The sequence below is a fragment of the Neopelma chrysocephalum genome, unplaced genomic scaffold (assembly GCF_003984885.1).
Source record: "Neopelma chrysocephalum unplaced genomic scaffold, ASM398488v2 Primary Assembly neopelma1_23, whole genome shotgun sequence".
NCBI classification, from domain to species: Eukaryota; Metazoa; Chordata; class Aves; order Passeriformes; family Pipridae; genus Neopelma; species Neopelma chrysocephalum.
Genome location: NW_020897691.1, coordinates 5429144 through 5450934, shown reverse-complemented (window position 1 = coordinate 5450934; position 21791 = coordinate 5429144). Strand labels below are relative to the sequence as shown.

The following is a 21791-nucleotide window of genomic DNA, read 5'->3' as shown; positions in this document are numbered from 1 at the left end:
CGCCCCCTGCCCGCGCCCCGCCCTCCCCTCCCGCGGCTCCCGCTCGGCGGCGGCGGCGGCAGGTGAGGATGCGGCTGGGCAGGCGCCCCCGCGTCGGCCGCGCTGCTGGTGGCCGCCGGGGCTGAGGTCGCTGCCATGGCTCTGCCGGGCGCCGGAGCGGCGGCGGCCGCCGGCGGCGGCGGGAGTTCGTGCCCGCTGTGGACGGCGCTGTACGACTATGAGGCGAGCGGCGAGGACGAGTTGAGCCTGCGGCGGGGGGACGTGGTAGAGGTGCTGTCGCAGGACGCGGCCGTGTCTGGCGACGACGGCTGGTGGGCGGGGAAGATCCACCACCGTCTCGGCATCTTCCCGGCCAACTACGTGACCCGCCAGCCCCGCGGCGGAGCGGCGGCGGGGGGCGGCGGGCGGGGGGACCCCGCGGGGAGCCTGACGGAGATCGACTTCGAGCACTTGGAGCTGCAGGAGATCATCGGCGTGGGCGGCTTCGGGAAGGTGTACCGGGCCACCTGGCGGGGCCGCGAGGTGGCCGTGAAGGCGGCGCGGCAGGACCCCGACGAGGACATCACGGCCACGGCGGAGAGCGTGCGGCAGGAGGCCAAGCTCTTCTCCATGCTGCGGCACCCCAACATCATCGCCCTGCACGGGGTTTGCCTGCGGGAGCCCAACCTCTGCCTCGTCATGGAGTTCGCCCGCGGCGGATCCCTCAACAGGGCCCTGGCCGCCGCCCCCGGCGCCGCGGCCGCCCGCGGGAGCCGCCGCATCCCCCCGCACATCCTGGTGAACTGGGCGGTGCAGATCGCCCGCGGCATGCTCTACCTGCACGACGAGGCCATCGTCCCCATCCTGCACCGGGACCTCAAGTCGAGCAACAGTGAGTCCCGGACGGAGTGGGGGGGAGGTGAGGAGGGACCATCGGAGCGCCGCGGCACTGCAGGCGACAGGGGTTGTCCCCTCGTCCCTTCGGGTCCTGGCGTGGCGGCGCTGGCCGTGTCCGCGTTGCGGGGGCGGGCGGCCAGGCCTGGACGGGCTCCGTCCGGGAACCCTGTTTCACTGAGAGATGGGTGTCGCAACTCGGGCACCCTGTGCCAGGAGCTTGGGCCAGCGGCAGGTTGGTTGCCGCGGCTGTGAGCTGGATACGGACTCGTGGAAGGGTCGGGAGGAGCCGGGTGTACCTTCGGTCCTGCCCTCTCACTTAAAGCGGGATAAAATCCTGCGCGAAACCACAGTTTCAAATCCGCAAAGCTATTTTTACTCTGATGTGTTGCGCGGTCCTGTCTTTTAAAACTTACAGGGAACCAAGCGCCTTGTAAAGGAAAGTTTTAGGGTATCGCTTCTGTTTCACTGCCAAGCAATTATACGTGTTACTGGTTTTCCCTGCATGGATTTAGCATCGCTAAAATTTGCCCACTTGGCAAAACATTGAGGTGGAAAGGACAGTACCTTAAAACAGTAGAAACTGTTGTGCAGATGCCAGATTTGCTTTCATCCCTTGGCATTGACAAATGCACCTGCAAGAGCGAGGGAGTTGCTCCATTCATGCTTGATGGCTCCTTGGTCCATCTGACAATACAGAAGCATCTAAGATTTTGGCAGCTGTGGTTTTGGAAGGCTGGCTTACTAGAATAGATGTGTTTATGACTTTCTGTTATAGTTGTGTTTTGAACTGGTGACCTGAAAGTGGAAATCTGTGCGTTTGCAAAAATGTCTGAAGCCATCCTTACTCTTTTCTTTTTGTTCTGACTGTGCCAAAAGTGCAGCGATATGCTAGTCTTTTTTTTTTTTTTCCAGTTAGGAGTCTTTAAGTAGTGCAGTAGAAATGAAAAAGCTTCATTCAACTTTGAAGCACTTTGTTTAAGAGGCTGTGTGTCTTGAAGGTCACCATGCATGGGCTATTAAGACAAGGCTCAGTCATGGGACTGACTGTTCCTGAGAGTACTTTCACTATTTGATAAAGAAAGGACCTAGCTCAGCTGTGTTTGTGGTTCTGTTTGTAGCACAGACGATGAACTTTTGGACTTCAGCGTCATGGCCGACACCTTAATTTCTAGCAAGTTGTCTACTGTAGGCAGCTTGTGCCCTCCTAATTTCCTGCTGTGTTCAGAGCAAGCTGCTGCACCTTGAGTATTTAGTGGCTTTTCTTAGAGTGGGTTGCTGCATGCTAGCAGCACACTAAGTAAGTGACAGTGGCAAAATTTGTGTCTGAAGTGAATTCATAACACTGTGGTTTAGCATAACACCTGGAGTTGAGTTGGGTACTGCTGAGAGCTGATTACCATTATCATCTCTTTCTATATGGATAACGGCAGAGCATTTCAAAAATACCCTTTTGATTATAACCTCAGCATATGTGCCCATTCACTCCTTCCATTACTAACTCCTGTTACAGATGCACTTCACTTGAGCTATTTAGTTCTCTCACCAGTAGTTCTTAATCTTAGCAAAGTTTGAAGATAGTATTGAATATGCCAAATAGAATTATGTCTCTTGATTATCCAACTAAATGATCATGTTGGGAGATGGTGGTGCGCTGGTGGTACCGTATGCTGTTCAACAGCATGAATTTAAAATTACTGCAAGTCGTAACAGTATCCCCTGTTCTGGTAACTCATCAATTCATCAAAGATTTCACTTCATTCTTTTACTGTAGTCTTTTGCAGTCTTGCACAGCGGGAGTGGAACACTGCCAGGGTTGACTGAGCAACTTGCTTGGTGTGGATAGCAACAGTTCCACAGTGGCTGTAGCCGCAAACAGGGGTCTTTCAGCACCCATTCCTCACCTGTTCATTGCTGCTTTCATTGCTGGTCCAGTGCTCTCGATTAAGCAGGTATAGGTAGTATATGAATGTATCAGTTCTGTGCTAGCTTAGTCATTTTTGTTAAGAAGGATTTTTTTCTTCCTCAGACAACAAATTAGAAAAATGGCTGCCCTTAACATGGCATGGTAAGGAATGCTCCTCAAACTACATCCCTAGTAAATAGGCAGGAACTAATTTTTCCAGCTAGGGAAATGGAGCCCCCTTCCACCAGTATATTTGATCCAGAAGGGGTACATGTCTGGGCTTGTGGTTGGCAGATGATAGGCAAAGCAAGTGTCTCAAAGGCAAGTGTGTTACTTCACGCAATTTTAGGGAGCTGGGATCTAGAGGATAGCATATCTGGTGTGGGTTTGCTGATATCAAATCGACAGGAGAGAAAGTGCCACAAATAGAAGAACCGTGAGAACCAAAAGGATTTAATAAAAGCAGTGACCATGTAAGTTTGTATGCTCTGGTTTCATTGGGCTCCTTTGGGGAGATGGGAAAAGGTTTTTGCTTCTGCCAAAGTAAGGGAAATTAACAGATACACAAATGTTTTTTGTGTATATTGGGAAGAAAAACTAACAAACTTGGTTTTGAGGGCTGAACAAGGAAGTAAACTTTTGAGTTTTGTTGACATCAGAGTTTCTTCAGTCCACGAAAAATATATGTAGTATTAAATGTAGTATCTAAAGGTTATTCAGAAGTAGACAAAACAAAGGTGTAAAGAACACTTTTAGCTTTAGATACGTGTAATAAAGTGAAACATAGTAACGATGGTCTCTAATGTTAATTTACAGGTTGTGGGTGCTTTGTAAACCTGGTGTGGCTGACATGGGGAGAAGTTTCTCTGACAAGGATCATGGTCTATTTTGAGGATAACTTCTCAAAAGCACTTCTTATGTTCTTCAATATACTTTAAAGAATAAGGATATAATGTAAAATTAAGGATTAAGAGGTGGACTTTATCTATGTAAAATCGAAATAAAAAATTTGAAAGAAAATCTGAGTTTTTTAAACCATTGTTGATAGTGAATTCTGGATTAATCAATACTTTAACTGAAAAGGAGATGTCTTAAAAATTTGTGAAAATATTTGAATATTCTTAACTGTGACTCCTAGGTATAAGCTTAGTCTTGATTAAGCGTGCCGGCTGATTAGGAAAAAATTATGTTTTACTGAAAATAAAAACAGAAACTCATCTACAAGACAAGGCACTAATAGTTATATGTATCTTTTTACCACATCTCAGCTATTCTGCTGACTCTTTGAAAGGGCAACTTTTTTTCTTGGAGGAAATCAAGTTGCTTGCTTCTGGGCAAGGACACCCCATTAGTTACAAGACATATGGTTGTATAAAGGTTCAGTGTAGCCTCTCCTGATTCTTTTTTTGGTATCCTGAAGAAAGCTAGTATTACATTCAGATAGAGTATGCCAGGTTTTCACCTTCTGAAGTCTAGTGTAGAGAGAGCAGAGATTTGTGATTCTGGGGTTGATTTCAGACTATGCAGTACTTCTACCTTTTAAAAAATGCACTTTATCTCTAGTGCAGCAGCCTTGTGTACTTCTAGGAAACATTACAAAAAGTTCAGAATATCTTGCTTATGGCATAGACCCATCCATGATTACAAAGTTGATTATGTGTAGGTTATGTGTACTAAACAAGGTACTGATAAAGTGCTCTGTGCTCATTTGTTGTAGGATATGCAAGTAGGGTTCAGTTTGCTATGGCTTTCACCAGCACCTCCAGCCCAGGATCCTTTGCAGCCCTCAGCTCTGTGAAGTGGTTAAGTTTATATTACTTTTTGAAATTGTCAAGGTCAGCTTGAGTTTCAAGGATTGTTGAATAAGACCATGGACATGGCAGTGCTAATGAGAACAGTACGTGGCATCTGAAGGAATCAAACATAAAAGAGAGCAGTGAAACTGCAATTGGACAATCCACTTTAATGTGTTCTTGAAACTAGTATCATGAACAGCAGTCAGAAAATAAGAAATCATGTGGTTTTAAAACCTTAAAAGGAATTGTGATGTGTTTTGACAGAACTGTTGAATTGGTTGCTTTTGATGAGGCAAGGTGTCTTGGGGTTTGAGAAGAGCCAAGAACAAATTATCTCTGGTTCTTTGCTTTTACAGATTATTTGCAGCAGAATTGCTGGAGTTATGCTATTAAACACCTTTCAAATAAGGTGGAGATGTTTTCCAGAGTTCATAAAATCTAGTTTCTCTGTAACTTCTCCACCTAGCAACTTTAGGCTAGCTGTTCAGGGAGAGGAAGAAACTAGCTAAGCCTATCTCCTATCTTCTGAACTGATTTTACTTATTCTGCATAATTTCTCTTAACTATTTTGAAGAGGCTAGACTTGCTTGCATCACAAGTAGGGCTGTAAGGATTACCTATATGTTATTAAATGTTTGAAATTCAGAATCTAGTACAGTTACAAAGAGAATTAAAAATTAAATTCTATTAGAATCATCTTCAGTAGTTTTGGGGGAGAAGAGAGACAGCTTTTCAGCAGATTTGATCTTCAACCTAACTTTCTTTGGAAATAAAGTTCCAAGGTGTCCTCTGATGGCAGTGAAACTTGGAGTTTTTTCTGTCAGTAGCACTGTGCTTTTTCCCTGCTCATCTGTCACTGTAACAAAATGGAAAAATCTGATGTTCTATAGGTATGTATCCCATATCTCTCTCTTCTCCTCCTGGTGCTCCCATTCATGGAATTTGCACTCTCATATTCCCTTCCACATCCCCATTGTCCCTGCTGAGCTTAACCTGGCTGCACCAGGGTGCCCAGCTCCAGTACTAGGTGACTCTTGTACCTCTGAGAGAATGCTGCATATGTTGTAATTGGTTTGAAACTGCTTGTATTGCCTGGCTGGCTGCTAAGCTCCTAGTGGCTGGCCCCTCTGAGGTCTGGAAGGGAAGGGATGTTTGTTCTGGCAGAACTAACTGAAGTTCCTACTCCACAAAGCAATTGGCTTTCATAAAACCCATAGGAACCATATCTTTGAGAATGTGGTATTGCTTTGACAAATGTTAGTCATGTAAAATAGTGGGGGCAAAAGTTATTTAGCAGTTTAAAATTCATATGCTGTAATTACCCATGCTGTCTTCATATAGGAAGTTATGGTACTTAAACGCTGTACACTATTCTTAATTACTTAAAATTGCATACAGCTAGAAACTGTTCCAAGTAGGCCAGCTTCCTATCCCATCTCTATGAGAGACAGTAGTCCTGCCTTGTGCTTTGCTGTAGAGATAATGCTGCTGCATTACAACCTAAGAACTGGTCATACATCTGAAGCATCTGGAAGTGTATAAGCAGGAAATATTGCTTCCAGTAATTTGTTTCATTATTTGATGTGTGCTCAGACTGTGTAGGTAGGAATTTTATTTTTTGAGAGGCCCTGAAGGTTAGTTTGATTCTGTGGGAGCATCAAATGCTTAGCAGCCTTGAACTAGAGTATATCTTTTTCCACTTCATCAAAGGCAATGTTTTGTATTATGTCTGTTTAATATTCATTTGATATATTTACTTGTTGCATATAATATGTTTGTGTTCAGAAAGATGCTGGAATTCAAGAGAGAACAATTTTGAGTAATTGATTGCTGCAGTTGTCTCAATCTACAGTAGAAATAACTAGTGTGAAAATGTTGTAGAGGCTAATTTCCAGCTGAAGGATGTGTTTCAGCACTTAAAAGTAATATTTAGGAACTATGATTTTAATACAACATCTGTCAAATGAAATTTTGTGAACTACTGCTCTGTAAAGCAATACTTGTTTGTACAGCCTGTAAGCCTCTGAGGAGGAGTAACATCCGGAGTTATTTTATTTGTAGTTGAAGACTTAACTGCAATAGCTATTTATTTCACCTGGATTGCTGTCTTCTAAATTTGCTTCTGTTTGATGTTTTTCTGTGTCTCAAGTCTGGACATTGACAGGTGGAAAAAATTGCTCATTAATTTAGAACAAAGTCCCTCGAAGTTAACAAGGCTGAAGTATATTTACATATAGTCCTTAATGCTGAAAACAAGACTCTAGGCTGAAACACTAGCTAAATGTAATATGATTAATTAAAACCCCATGAACTTTTAATACCCCTATTTATAACTCATTTTTAATGCACACTTTCATTTTAATGTTTCCCCAACTATGTCCATTTGACAACTTTAGGGAGTTGTTTCTTATTTGGTGTTGAGACTGCATTTCTAACAGGTAGGATTATTAAGTCAAGAATAATATTACTTTGATCTTTCTCTGGATCTTACTTGGTTTTTCATGTCTTTCTTCTCTCTGTCTTTGTTCTCTCATTGTCAAACACCAAGTGATCTGGTTTACAACTGTTGGAAGGTATTTTTTTCATTTTTTTTCTTTTTTTTCTTTTTTTATTTTGCTTTGTGTTTTACTCTTTCTTAGCAGGTTTCTGCAGGAATTTCATTTGCACCAAGGTTTCTGGTGTCCTCTTTGTGAGAAACCTAGGGAGTCACATTCTAGTCTGTATGTCGTATTTGCTGCCTGTCTCTTCTGTTTTGGGGTAGCATTATAACTTGAAGTATAGGACTTTTGAGAAGAGTTTTGATAATATTTATATATTAAAGAAGACTTCGAGCATTACTTGGCTCAATTTTTTTTTAAAGCTGGTACCCTAAGAATATATTCAGATATCTACCTGCCTCTGAAAATTGCAATGAGCAAGCAACCCATTTCTATTAAGGTCAATGAAAAAAGACAGCTAAACACCTCCCATTAGCTGTTAAAATACTTACACGATTATGTTCGTTCCCCTAAACAGTGAGAAATAAGTTTAGCTGCTGACTGTAACACTTGTGAAATGAGGTATTGTACTTTAAAAAACAGACTGCAAAATATGGTTAGAATTTAGGTATTAGTAGTGTAATCCAAGCATTAGAATAAAATGAGATACAACAGAGTTTTCAGTAACAGGTCATTTCCCCACCCCTGTTGGAACTGCAAGGTCTTTGGACCCTCTTACCAAATATTGAAAGTTCCATTAAAAAGTTATGTTCTGCAACCTCAAAATAATAGAGAAGCAACACATCATTGAACTGTACTTGGATGTTGAATGCTGTTTTGTGGTTTCTTTGACCTTAGAGGAGAATGGCTTTTTGTTTGCAATCTGTAAGTTTTCTTACCACTAAGTATAAACTTTCTTCCAAACTTGCTTCAGTGTTTCAAGTTCTGAAACATGCTGACCTTGTACAATGAACAGTTGCAAGGAGCTCTGACCTTGCGTTTTATTTCTGATTATTTGTTAAAATTTAAGGCATTGAAATTTGTTTAAATGGCTTTCAGTAATAATGCTTCTGAAAATGCAGGGGTTTTTTTTTGGTTTTGTTTTGTTTTTTTTGTTTGGTTGGTTGGTTGATTGGTTGGATGGTTTTTTTGGTTTTTTTTTTTAGCTTTGGGGTTGTTTTGTTTGTTAAAAGCAAAATTATGGCATTGAAGTAAAAAAATACAGATTATATATAGATAAAAATAGATAAAAAATTAAATGCCAAGTGACTTGGCTGTCAAGCAGAAAAAAAAAATAACAACTGATGTCATAAATGCACATTCCTGGGTTGACAGCTTAAAACTACGTTTCACCATTTTTGTCTTGCTTGACCGTGTTAGTGACAGCTTACCTCAGACCAGTCACTGAAAGTGAGTGGATGTTTAAATTTTGACCCGCTTACTGCATCTTAAATTAGTGGTTTATATATGGTAGGTCAGAAAAGTTACATAATTTGTATAATGTCACAGAAGTATTATTCCTTCTTGGAGCTTCCTGCCAAGTTTAACCTTTTTTTTTTTTTTTGTGCGTGTGGGGTCATAGCTCTAGTTAAATCAGTCCTAGACATGCCAGTGTTGGCTATATAATCATGCTTTGTTCTCTTCATAGTGACTAAAATCTGTGTTTTGGCAGCTGTGCTATTAACTCAGAGCTGATAAGTCGGCCCTCCCTCTCAAAAATGCAGGAGTAAATGTTTCATTGCTGTGGTTCATTATGGGACAAGTTAAGCCTTGGAACTAGTTATATTTTAGTTCTAAATGTTTAGGCAGTTTTGTGGTTTTCTTTTAGGATTAGATGCCACTGTTCTTCCTGAAATTAATTGTGTTTACTTCCTTATGTGTTATGTACATAGGAAAAAAATTGTACTTTCTAACTAATTGCTGAATGTTGACTAATTATTGGGAAAAAACAGCAGGTTTTCCCTTTCATTTTCTCTTCCCAAGAGAGCACTGTCAAGTTTGCAGAGTTCTCGTTTCAAAATAAGTGTTTTGCTTTTGCTATTAACAAAGATTAGAGTTCTTGAAAGTGCACGGTCCTGAGAGGCTACTCCTCAGCTATTGAAGAAACTGCAAGGATGGAATGCAGGAATCCTACCCCACAGAATATATTTTGATGATTTTTTTAATCTTTTTTTTCTCCTAAGTCTTGTATTAAAAAAAATAAAGGGGCTCAAAAGTTGTCCAGGTTTTTTCTGCTTTGTTTTTAAATAGGTTGTTTGGCTTTTTTTTTTTTTAACAGTAAGACTCTTTCAAATATTCCGTATAAAAGAAACTGACAGCCTAAGTCAGAATTCTTTGTAGTGAATCTTATTAAAATTCCTCATAGAAATTAAAGGATTTCATGTTAACGGATGAGATTTTAGGGGAACTCAATGACTAAACTTGACTAAACATCTACAACCAGAGTTTATTTGGATTCACAGCAGTGGGCGTCTTCAAAGGGACCAAGAAAATTATTTTTGTCTTCAGTTTATTCAGTGGGTTCTTTTCAATAGTAAATTTCATCAAAGCTGATTTTATGATGGAAAAAAGTGACAAAGCTGGGTTCCATCTTTAAAGCTCATGACTAAAACTAGATGTAAAAGAGTTATACCCATTATTTCTGAAAAGTTGCTTGACTTCCCACTTGTTACAACAGGTGATGTGTGGCTTTGTTTTGCAGCTGCAGGAGAAGGCTTCCCCACCCATCCCCAGACACAGGTTCTCTCCCCTCACACATGTCAGCAGACTGCACATCTCTGCTTGTGTGGTCAGTAGGTCTGGGTTAAATCAGCTGAGAGATCCAGCAGGAAACTACTCTAAGCTGTTTTATTTGCAGGCATAATTTTCTGCTGAGCTGTCTAGCTAGCTGAGTCTCCCAAGACTACCCAGTTTCTAGACTCAGTCTGCAGGGAAAAAAAAAGCTGGGAGGATGAGGGGCTATAACTGAAAAGTAGGTTAAGGTAAGTATTTTAGTGAAACCAAGCTCTTACGATCTTGATTGTGACCTCAGCCTACACCCTTATCCTTCAGCTTGGTAAGTCACCTTTAAAAGTAGAATGTGGTTTTAATTTTTTTAGGTAGGTATATATTTCTATTAAACTTTCTTTAATTTTGAGATGACTTTTTTCGTATTAAATATTCTAATTTCAACACATCAAATGCACCTTGATATAGATCACAAAAAATAAAGCAACAAGGAAGTTCATAATTGCCGAGTGTAATATGTTATGATCAGGACAAGTATGCTAACTATGTAAATACTTCCGTGTATTCAGAAGCTGTGTATTCTTCTGATTAGCTTGAAATATCCAATTGCATCGTCATGTTCTGTTTACTTTAAAAAAATAACTATAAATGCAAGCCAAGTTTGAATGAAATATTCATGGATTTAAAATATTGAAAAAGTGATTTGACTAATGATACATAAGTTAAATTTTTAGTTCTAAAGGAAGGTAACCACTGTCAGCTCTTGCCCCTGGATGAAATTTTTGAGATTATAAACCTTGTCTGCATTGCCCTGTATGTTGTATGACATATACTGATTTACTTTGTTTTGAAGGGTATTGCCAGATCTTGAATTTGGAGTTAGGGAGGCAACTAATGTGTTTTCTGAAAGTTTCTCTTGAAGGAAATTGTACCTGATGTATTATATATTGACTAAAATTTCTCAGGTAGTTTGAACGTAATACCTTTAGTTTGCCTTACATTTTGTTTCTTTCAGGAATAGGATGATGAAGTTCCTTAAAAAAATAAATCACTTTCCTAACAAGGGTGATTTTCTTTAAGGAATGGATACATAGCCACTTTATTCTGTAGAGTTTGAAACTAGAAGAATATCTTAATCAGGAATGAGTGATTCACCACCTAAGTATTAATGCTAGTTGTTCTTAGCATTTCCTTCTCATCTGCCCAAATTTTGGTCAGTGGCTTTTTGGGTTTGTTTTTTGGTTTTTTTTTGCAGAGCTACCTTTTAAAAACTAATAGCAAGGAAAGACGAGCGAGCTTAAAAGAAAGTAATTGCTGTTTCGAATAAGTATGGAAGTTCCTGGTAGATGTCACACAACTGAGTGTTTTGAGTTTTAAAGCTAAGTTTCAGTATTGACTGATTTCCATGTAATTGTAAAATTATAGAGGAATTGCTTTGATGATGTTGCTTTTCTTAAATTTAGTATTTAAATAGGAGAATTAAGTTTAATATTTTATTAGACAAAGAACTTGAGAATGTTTAGTGTCTGGTCTGCTTTTGATTTTTTGCTGATGCAATATCCAAATCTTACATTTTTCAGAATTTACTGATGATCTACTGTTTAAATTATGATTATTTGAATGTCTAATTATAAATGCTCATTACCTCTGGTACTTCCTCTTACAGTAGCATCTGCAGTCTGTGCCAATAACTTGTTAAAACTGCTTCTTTCTCTCAAGTTTCCATTTGCCCAAAGTTGCTTTAATAATAGTTATTAAAGAAGGGAAGGGGAAGCAAAAATGGTGACGCAAGCTGTGTGGAAGCTGTTGAAATCTCTTGTCTCTCTTCCTCTCTCTCCTTTTCCCTCTGTTTCCTCCAGACAGGCAGATGACTCCTAGTCATTTTCATCCTTTGCTGGTTTTTTTTGGGCCACATGTCCCACTATGGGATGTGGGGTTTTTTATGGGGTTAGTGTGTATTTGTCAATTCACGCTGTCAAGGACTTTTTGTGTCAAGTTTTGTCTTGTTTTGGCTTTCCAATCGAGAACACTTTGTTCAGGATTTCTTTTATTTTTTTTTTAATATATGTTGGCTCCCGTAAGATACAATTTTTTTTTTAAAGCTACATGTTTTGAGACAAATACATTTAAGAACAAACTGTTCCTTTCGGTTTAGTGTGAAGATTAAGAACTGGTTATATGCCTGCTGCAAAGGGATGTAGATGGCAGAGGAGCACGGTATCCATAGAATAAAAAAGTAGAGAAATGCCTCTTGCATATGTAATTGGTGTTTAAAGGATGAAATTTCCTTGCTGATGGTGAGCTCTAAACTTAGGGTAGTGAGATAATCGTGATCTGACAGATACTAGCTACAGAGATAGTAGAACCCATCCTGAGAACCCACAGGAAAAAAGGAAGGTATTTAAGAAGCAGGGCTGTACAGGCAGAAGTATCATCTTCTGTACATACTGAAGATGTTCTGATCAGTTAATGTTTTTACTGTGATAATTAATTTATGATTCACACACTTAAAGCTTTCACTTTGATAGTTAATTTACAGTTAAAAACCAGATATGGCTTCTATAAGCAGTGTTTAAATTTTAATTTCCAAGTACAATTGGAGCCAAGTAACAGCTCCAAATAATAGAGGTGGGTCTCTTAATGTTGCAAGGTATTGTGTTTCATTACCTGAATATGCAACTTTTAATAAGGTTTTTTTCTGCCTATTTGTTCCCAGGTAAAGATGCAAGGTCATCCTGCTGGTTTTGTTGCTTGTTGGTTTAGTGAATTCACAGGAACCAGATTCACTTGCAAACAGTTGGAGAGAGAACTGACTGGGTGCAGGGGGAATAGAAACAGTAGCAGCATTGTCTGAACAATCTCTATGTGCAAATAGAGTTATATAGCGTAACATCTTTCTTTTCCTTTGGTATTCTCTAAGAATGATTTTATGAGTGGTGGTGAATGTAGGCAGTCTTTCCTATAATCATAGTAACTTAAATGGATGTGCTATTAAATAGCCTATATTTTCAAAACCCATGATAGTCACCTATTTAGCAAACTGCAGATAAGGTAGCAAGAAGCATTTGGTGGCACATAACTAACTTGGGAAAATAAGGTTGCTTAATGTTTTATTTTTAGAAGTAATAAAATAGATAATATAAAGAAGGTATAGTAAAAGGTGTAAAGATGATAGAAGGGATAGAAAGAATTTCAGGATGATTTTTTTTAAGTTTAAGCATTATGAGATTAGTTTGAATTCAGTACATTAAACTTTTGAAAAGGTGTTCAATCCTTTGTCTTGGCTTCTCTCAGAATACCTTGTTTACTTAATTGTTTTATATGGCTGGTAACTGAAAATGGTCACCTGAAAGTGCTGGAATGTATTATGAATGCAATAAAACTGGGTTTCACTGCATGAAGTCTTTGGATTTCAATAAATTTTTCAAATGAAGTGTTGTATTAAATGGAGACTTTGAGATAGATAAGGTTGGAGAAATACAATCTTTATGTGCTTAGTAACCAAAAGAAAACAAAGACTGTAGGAAATAACCTACATTGAAAGAGCAGCATTGAAGAGCTTAGTTCTAGGTGGAGGTTTCCTAGGTGTGCTGCCAACTAAAACATCTGTCCAGGCTTCCCTCAGGCTTGCTGTAAATACTGTTTCTTAAGCTCTGTGAATTTTAAGAAATAAAAAGGAGAGAAGCTGAGGCAAGAACATGAGCCTTTGATTTAAAATTTTGCTTTAAACAAAGTACTTGTAATTTGAACGAATACTTCTGGTTCCTCTCTAGGCTTTCAGCTCAGTCCTAAAAGTATGGGAGTATAGTTCGGGACCTGTCTGAATTTGGCAGATGTGCACATCCAGGAATCTTTGATTTGACTAAATGTGCTCTGTTCTATTATTTCTGACCTGTCTGTCCATATGCAGGCTCTTACTTCATTTTTTTCTTTTCCCCAATAAAATTTCAACTTAAGCTTACTAGAAAAGGGAATGCAGCAGAGAAAGGTAGCTCTTCTCGAACTCTGACCAGACCTGGGCTGCCACTTAATGTGTATCTTACCTCAAAGAAAGCTTTTACTGCCAGAGGGGAGTTTGGAGATGGGAGTGATGTGCAGGAAAAGGAGCAGGGACTAGGAGCATTTGAGTGGGATTTTAACAGGACCTGTACCTCCTTTTCAAGCCTAAATTCTGTGCCTTTCTTGACTAAGAACAGCTTGTGTGGGAACAGTAGTGATTTGACAGAGTTGTTGCTGGTTTTGTTGTAATTAGAGGAACACAAACTTGGGAAGTACTGGCTGGTTCCATTGCAGTCTCGGACAACTGTGTGTTAGATTTTAGTTTTTGGAAGTGTGTAGGACATCTTATCTTCATACTGTTACACCATGAAATATTTGCATTGTGTCATAAGATTAGTAGAAAAATACTCAAGCTGTAACTATGATAATGCAGAAAGCAAGAAATATTAATGGCACTACTATTTCAGGAACCATTAGGTTGGACGGGAGCATATGTTCGATGTTTTTTGAGGACTAAACTATGCTTTACACTGAAGAGGAGGGCCAAAAAGGGGGTTAGGAGAAAAGAGGCGATGAAAAAATTGAAATTGCATATGACTCCCTACCCTGGTAGCTCTAGATCTAGAACTGAGTTTAATCACAAGTATGCCTGTAAGACAGATCAGCTGGGACGCCTAGGAGAATATTTTGTTGGTAAGAGCCCCAATGCTCTAAGTCTGCATTCTATTTCTAGGTATGGCTAACTTCTGTTCTCATAACTTCTCTCAATCTTTGTTTAGCCTAGCAAAAAGGATTTTATCTAAATAAAAGATGTTACAGGATCCTAACTATTCTGTTTTCTGCATCTGCTTCAGTTGCTGTTGTTGAACACGTATGTGCAGGTGTAGTCATTCAGTGTTTCATATGAGATGTTTTGCTGTGTAAAATTCTATTGATACTTCCCTGTTTCTACTAAACAAAGCCTTTTCTAGTGCCGTTTAGAGTTGCATGAGCTACTTGCACAACTGCATGTAGCTGCTAGTTTTCCTTCTGTTAGCCAGAATAGCCAGGCTTTTCTTCTTCCTTCACCTGTGCTTTATTGCTGTAGATTTTATGATTGATCCCTTGCAACTTTGCATGTTTTTTAGTATGATGGTTTGTTCTTTCTCAAGTGGGCACTATCTTCTGACTGTTGGACAAAATGGGACTAGTGTGATGTGAGCTATCTGTAATGTGACTCTGCCATAATTTTGCTGGGTTTTTTTCTGTGCCTTGATGTCCTTAATTAGTTTTTTCAAAATCTCTTCTAAGGTGACATTTACATTGATATCTGTACTTGAGTGAATATACTTCAGTTTTAATATAGATATCTTTTACTTTTTTCTGCCATAGAGTGCCATAACATTACAAATTTGTAAAAATATTTCATAGCAGATTTAGACTTTTTACAATGTTAACCCTGCTTTTGAGTGGGAGATTTAACATCTTGAGGTCTGTTTCAACCTGAATTATTTCATAATTCTATGAGTTTCTTCCTTCAGTGCTCTAGGGTGAGTAGTACTTGGATTTCTAAGTTCTTTTTAGATATGTTAGACAGCTGATTAGTGTAAGATTTTGTTCAACTGTATGGTTAAGTAGTAGTCTCTTTGTTATCTGTTCTGTTAGAGTCCTCATGTATGCTTGCTGCGCTGTCAGAAGTGTCTTGATTCTGCAGAGTCCTGCACTTGGGTCACAACCTCCCCAGGCAGCGCTACAGACAGGGGGAAGTGTGACTGGAAAGGTGCCTGATGTTAAAGCCCTGAAAGTGCTGGTTGAGAGCAGCTGAACATGAGCCAGCAGTGTGCCCAGGTAGCCAAGAAGGCCAGTGGCATCTTGGCCTGCATCAGCAACAGTGTGGCCAGCAGGACTAGGGAAGTGATTCTTCCCCTGTGCTTGGCAGTGGTGAGACCGAATGTCAAATCCTGTGTTCAGTTTTGGGCCCCTCACTTCAAGAAGGACATTGAGGTGCTGGAGAGTGTCCACAGAAGGGCAATGAGGCTGGTGAAGGGTCTGGAGCACAAGTCTTGTGAGGAGCGGCTGAGGCAACTGTGGTTGTTTACCCTGGAGAAAAGGAGTCTCTGGGGAGATCTTATCACTCTCTACAACTGCCTGAATGGAAGTTCTAGACAGGTGGGGGTTGGCCTCTTCTCTGAGGCAACAAATAACCAGACAAGAGGAAATGACCTCAAGTAGTGCCAGGGGAGATTCAGGTTGAACATCAAGAAGAATTTCTTTGTGGAAAGGGTTGTCAAGCATTGGAAGGGGCTGCCCAGGAAGGTGGTGGATTCACTATGCCTGGGCATATTCAAGGAATGACTTGAATGTCAAAGGACATAGCACATAGTGCCACGGTTTAATTGGCATGGTGCTGTTTGGTCAAAGGTTGGACTCAATGGTCTTGGAGGTCTTTTCCAACCTTTATGATTTTATGATATATCTACCACTTTTAATACCAGTTTACTTCTCATAGCATTTGTAGATTTTCATTTTTCTCTCTGTCTTAAGGATTTTTTTTTTCTTTTTTCTTCAACTTGTCAATTTATATTTCAGGAGTTATTGAAAAAAACATGCAATAACATCTTTCTTCCCCTGCTGTAAATGGTTCTGGGCACGCACTGTCTCTTATATTCAAGCAGTACCTAATCCATGGCATCCTAGCTCCTACTCTGTGATGTTAATAAATTTACTTTCTTGTTGATCTCATTGCAGAAAGGTAGAGGCACAAAGAGAGATGTACTGACTGAGAATTGAGTTGAAAATGGTGTTACTGGTAGAAATCATATTTATTTATTTAATATTTATTTATTTATTTATGGCTCTAGTAAATGCAATGTTTGGATAACAGTCCAAGGTGAAGTTTCATATTAGTTTGATGCATAGTTTTCTCACATCAAACGTAGTCTCCTTCTCTTAGATTTTGAATAATTCAGAAACATGTATCTCATTTTGCTTATGTAGAAATAAATAAGGTTATATAAATATCCTTATCCTATGTCCTTACTTACATGTAAATAAACAAGGACATAGGATTTTCCTGCGTTTCTGCATTCCTAATCTAATCCAGGATTTTGATGGGTAATTTTTCAAATAGTCTTTGTACTTCTAAATATTTAGGGCTGGTTTGCCAGGAGTAAAGCGCTGATGTAAGGAGAAACTTTATTCTTTGTAGAAAACAAAAAGCCTGAAAAATGTTAAAGTAAACCCAAATGTGCTAAACTGGCTCTTGCCCAGCTTAACATTGCATGTATATTGGAGCCAGAAAAGACAATTTTAAAGCATTTGAAAAAGTAAACAGGGTAAACTGGAGACTGTAAAATAACTTCTCACAGGTTAGCATCCAGCAACGGCTATGGAAGTGGCAGAAAGATGCTATAGTAAAGGTTGCTAGGCTACTGCAAGGTGAGCTCTTTGGAGTGCTACTCAGCTATGCTGATAATTTTTACTACCCAGCTGCTAAGTAATGTGTATATAGTATTGTTTGCCTGGCTACTGGCCGGAAAGGGAAGTTTGAACTGCTAAGAAACGTTGTCCCGTTGTAGGATGAAACTTGGTCACATGCCAGTTATTACCTTTTGCAAGACTGACTGTTTTTGGTTTCGGTCACATTGACTGACAAGGAATGTCAGGAATTCTGCTGAACATGTTTGAAATGGAATAGCAAACAATAGGTCTTTGATTCAAGTATAAAAGTATAAAAACTATTGCATGAATTTAGCTTGTTCTGGTGGTTCTCATTGGTGAGCTCTTGGTTTGTCTTTGTTTCTTCTACTCAGTGTTGAGAAGGTTATTGAAAAGGGAATGTGGGTTCTTTGTCTTTTATCTGGATTTGATGTATTTTTTTAAATACTTATAAGACTGTGATTAATCTCTACCAGTAAAAATTATTTCAATTGCAAGTGCAAGGTCATCAGTTTTTCCTCTGTAAGGGAGGGTAATTTTTCATCTGCTTTTCTGTTAATGGGTTCCCTGTACTGTGTTTTGCCATACATATAGGTAGAAAACACATGTGTTTATGATTCTTCTTACTTGTAATTTAATCTTTGGCCTTTGTGCCAGGAGATCATTTTAACAGAAAGTTAAAATTAAAAGTTGCTACCACAAGCAGTGACAGGACCTGAATATAGAGTTAAAATTATGGTGTGTTAAAGTGATTCATTTCCATCTGTTGTCTCCCTGCTTATGAGCTCTAACACAATAACCTAGTTCTCTTCTTTAAACTGTTTAGTGAAGAGGTACTACAGCTCTGCCAATTCTGTTGTGTTGCCAACATGTCAGACACTGCATATACACTGTGGGATGCAACAGCAAAAAAGGATAATTTACTCTCTAACATTCGTGAAAGTGCAGTGTATATAACATAACAGGGACTTGATCCAAGTCCAGTGTCCTGTTGTCAGTTGGGGACTCCCAAGGCAAACTGACTCTCCCAGCTTGTTCTGATTTGTGGCCCAGGGACTTCTTGAACATAAACTAACTTTCTTGATATAAATTTCCTGTATCAAGTTGACTTCTGTGAATTTGTGTAGATGCTTTGTAAAATAATAATATTCACATACTGTGCCAAGAATTCCAAAGTTCACCTACCTGTATGTTGTATGAATGACTGCCATGTGTTTGATTCTTATCTGCTAATTTTACCCAATGGGCATCCATTTCTTCTATTGAGAAACTGTGAACAATTATTACCTATAATTTTCTTCATGACATAGGTGTTGTATAGATTTTGTTCACAAATGTTTCTTTTCCTGGGGGAAGGCTTGTAGCTGTGGATATTGTTTTGAACACCCTGCTTGTGTCCTTTTCCATGCCACTTTTAGTTCTGTTGTATACTTTCTGAGATGAGTAGGAGCCAGGATTGGGTGCAGCATTAAGGATGGATTTTATACAGTGACCTAATGTATCCTGATTTTTTTTTCTGTCTTTTATAAGAATTCTTTACATTTGTTTTTTGTTTACTAGTGCTGGTATTTTTTATTATTTCAGAATCTTGTTGCAAAGTGAATACTTTTCTCATAGCCTGTCATCATTTGGGATATTAGGATTCGGGGCTTTCTTATAGTTATGTGATTTACTCTACGCCTCCCATGGATTTTTTATGCTAGTTTAATATACATTCACACAGTTGCATAAAGAACTCATGACACTGTAGGTATTCTAAGCTATAAAAGCAAGAAATAGCTTAGAATTACCAAAAAAGATTTTCATGCTTATAAAAATTGCAATAATATTTGCACAACATTTAAAGTATACAATTATCTGTGCTGTACAAATTGTATGTAAAATTAATAACAGGAATGGATTTTTTTTATTTGCCATTGCATTAATTTACAAACTCAATCTTTTGCAGTTTTGTTGCTAGAGAAGATGGAACATGATGACATTTGTAATAAAACTCTGAAGATTACAGACTTCGGTCTGGCTAGAGAGTGGCACAGAACAACTAAAATGAGTGCAGCGGGGACTTATGCATGGATGGCTCCAGAAGTTATCAAGTCCTCCATGTTTTCTAAAGGAAGTGATATTTGGAGGTAAGAAGTCTGTCTGCTGAAGACCCTGTTTGCTGGAACTGTGTTGAGGTTTTTGAGAGAATTTTGATTTGTGGTTTCTTTTTTTTTTTGTGATTTGCTAGGTTATTGTCTCAACATATGGCAAGTTTGGCTCTTCTAATAAGCAAATGCACTTCTCAGTATCTACTTCAGTTTTTCTATCTTTTATTATCCATTACTTACAAATTGGAGGAGGGAAGGGGAAAATAACAACTTTTTTTTTTTTTAAAGCGAGGTCTCATTAAGACAAGCCTTTAAAATACCTGTTGGTTAAGATACCCAAGTATTTATCTGGAGTCTTAATATAAATAACTGTATGCTTTTGCCATATTAATGTATGATTGTTCTCATATTGGTAGGTTTACCTTATGTCAGATGTCTGAAAATTCTGAAACTGCTTGAAGAATGGGACCAATCAATTATTACCTTATATGTCTGATAAATAAAAATAAGCTGCAAACCAGAACTTTGCCAAATGTTAACTTGAATTAGTGCTGGTTTTAGGACTCCAGAATGTGACTGTGTGTAAAAGTTTAAGCTTCTGCATTTGTAGAGATTTTGCTTCCAGTAGCTGGAGTGAGGAGAGTGTATTCAGCACAAATTGTTTTAACTTGCTCTCTAATTTTAAAGGTGGGAAACGCCCTACGTTAAATTTGTGATTTTCTTGTTAAAGACGTTATTGTGGATAATATAAATAATATGGCTCTCACTAATTATGCTATTTTTGAGTGGTGTAGTGTGGGATACATGTACTGTAGAAAGGTAATTTAAACTTTACTTTCAATTTAGTTGTGTTTTGTGAGTGCAGAAAAGCAGTGATTGCACAGTAGGCTCTACAAGCTGCTGTGCCTCACCCTGAAAAGTCTGTATTTCCTTTCTTTTTGTTATGTTTTCTCTGAAGGATCCTAGGTAGCTATTTGGGGAAGGAGGGAAGGACTTCAATCTGTTTTCTCATGCCGCCTTATACATGTTCTGTGTTGTATTATTCATAAATAGGGTCCTGTTTTGCTTAGATGCATGATATTCTGCAGCATGAAGTCATACTTCTGATATTCTCAGGATGATTCTGTATCTGCACTGCTGTTTTGTGACGCTCATTTGTCTGGAACCAAATTTTTTTTACATCAGTCTGAGTTGATGCCCAGTTGGGCAACATCTTTTGCTTCATTCTTTTTTTTTTTCCCATTCTTTCTTACTTTTTTCTTTAATTTTTTTTTCTTTTGCGGGGTGGAGGTTGCGTGTAGGCGTTTCCCTAATCAGCTGTATTCCATGCTTAATTACAGGTCCTGTCCAGTCTTGTTGCTGTGATTTTAGGTATCTGAGGGGGTATGCTTTGGTGCAATTATTTTATATTCTGCTGCAACATTAGTTTACATTTTTGGAACCTACAGTATTTCTCTTCTTCGCCTTCTCTTCTGCACGCCTCTCTTGTAAAAATGTAAGTATTTAGTTCAATGATGGAAGTCTAACAGGAGAGGTTTTTAAGTAGAAAGGCTGCGTTTTACAGTATAGTTTAGACTTTCTTAGCTTCTAAAGATTTTCTGCTTACTGCACCTTGATCTATTCTTTTGCTTATCTTTACTCTTTCTTTAAAAGAAAAGCAAATAAAGAATACCCTGATTACAAGAGTGGTTTTTGTTTTAAAAAGCATTCAGGTTACCAGTTTAAGTATGGGTCTCTCTAGCGCAAGAACACAGTATGTTTCAGGAGAAATCTAAACTTCAGTTACATATATTGAATTCTGGGACTCCAAATGGTATCTGCAGACCTCTTATTAGAAAAAAAAGAAGAGCAGTTGAGGCTACTCAAGTTGAGGCAACTCACACTTGTAACTAATCTTCCAGAATTTGCCAGTGCTTGGAAATATTGTGGGAGTATTTTCATGCAGAGCCTTTCAGGCTACATGTTCTCAGATGTCATCCTAGATAGCAGAACTAGTGCTTTCCAGGCCCTGCACGTGTATCCTTTTGCTTTCCAAGCCAGAGTTTTAACTACTGCGTTTATTATTCTTTGGCATATACTTCCAAATTCCCAAACAAGAATTCTACTTTTTTAGCCCTACCTTTCCATCGATCATCATGCACTTCTAAGTGGTACATTGGTCTTAGTTTTGTGTATGGAGCCTGAAAGTGCAGATATGCCCACAGATTTCCAAGTGCTGATGGTGTGCTTCAGCAGTGGTTTTTACAGTAATATCTGTCTTGGTTGTACAAGCCCTGGGCAAAGCTGGGAAGCATTTACTATACAGCAGAATTTGCAGCTGCTTTTGCCTAGCACATTTGTATAAATTAGAAGTGATTCATATAGCAGTGCTTACTGCTCTAGAAGATGGATTGTAGAGTAAAACAAACTTTGAGAACTTTATCTTCAGATTTTCAGCTTTTGAAATATGTAAAACCAGTAAGTGTTCATTGGCATGAGATATAGTAAGACTTAAATCACATTTGAC

The 21791-nt window shown here is 38.9% G+C and overlaps 1 protein-coding gene across 4 annotated transcripts in view; it reads left to right on the top strand.

The window, feature by feature from the left end:
• The first annotated feature begins 129 nt into the window (after nt 1-129).
• The window catches only part of MAP3K21 (mitogen-activated protein kinase kinase kinase 21), a 41973-nt gene continuing 20311 nt past the window's right edge, over nt 130-21791 (top strand). For all 4 annotated transcript variants that reach the window (XM_027685352.1, XM_027685343.1, XM_027685336.1 and 1 more), the window contains exons 1-2: nt 130-871; nt 19144-19324. In XM_027685352.1, coding sequence (XP_027541153.1) covers nt 136-871; nt 19144-19324 — 917 coding nt within the window. In that variant the 5' untranslated portion in view covers nt 130-135. The remainder of the gene's footprint in view (nt 872-19143; nt 19325-21791) is intronic.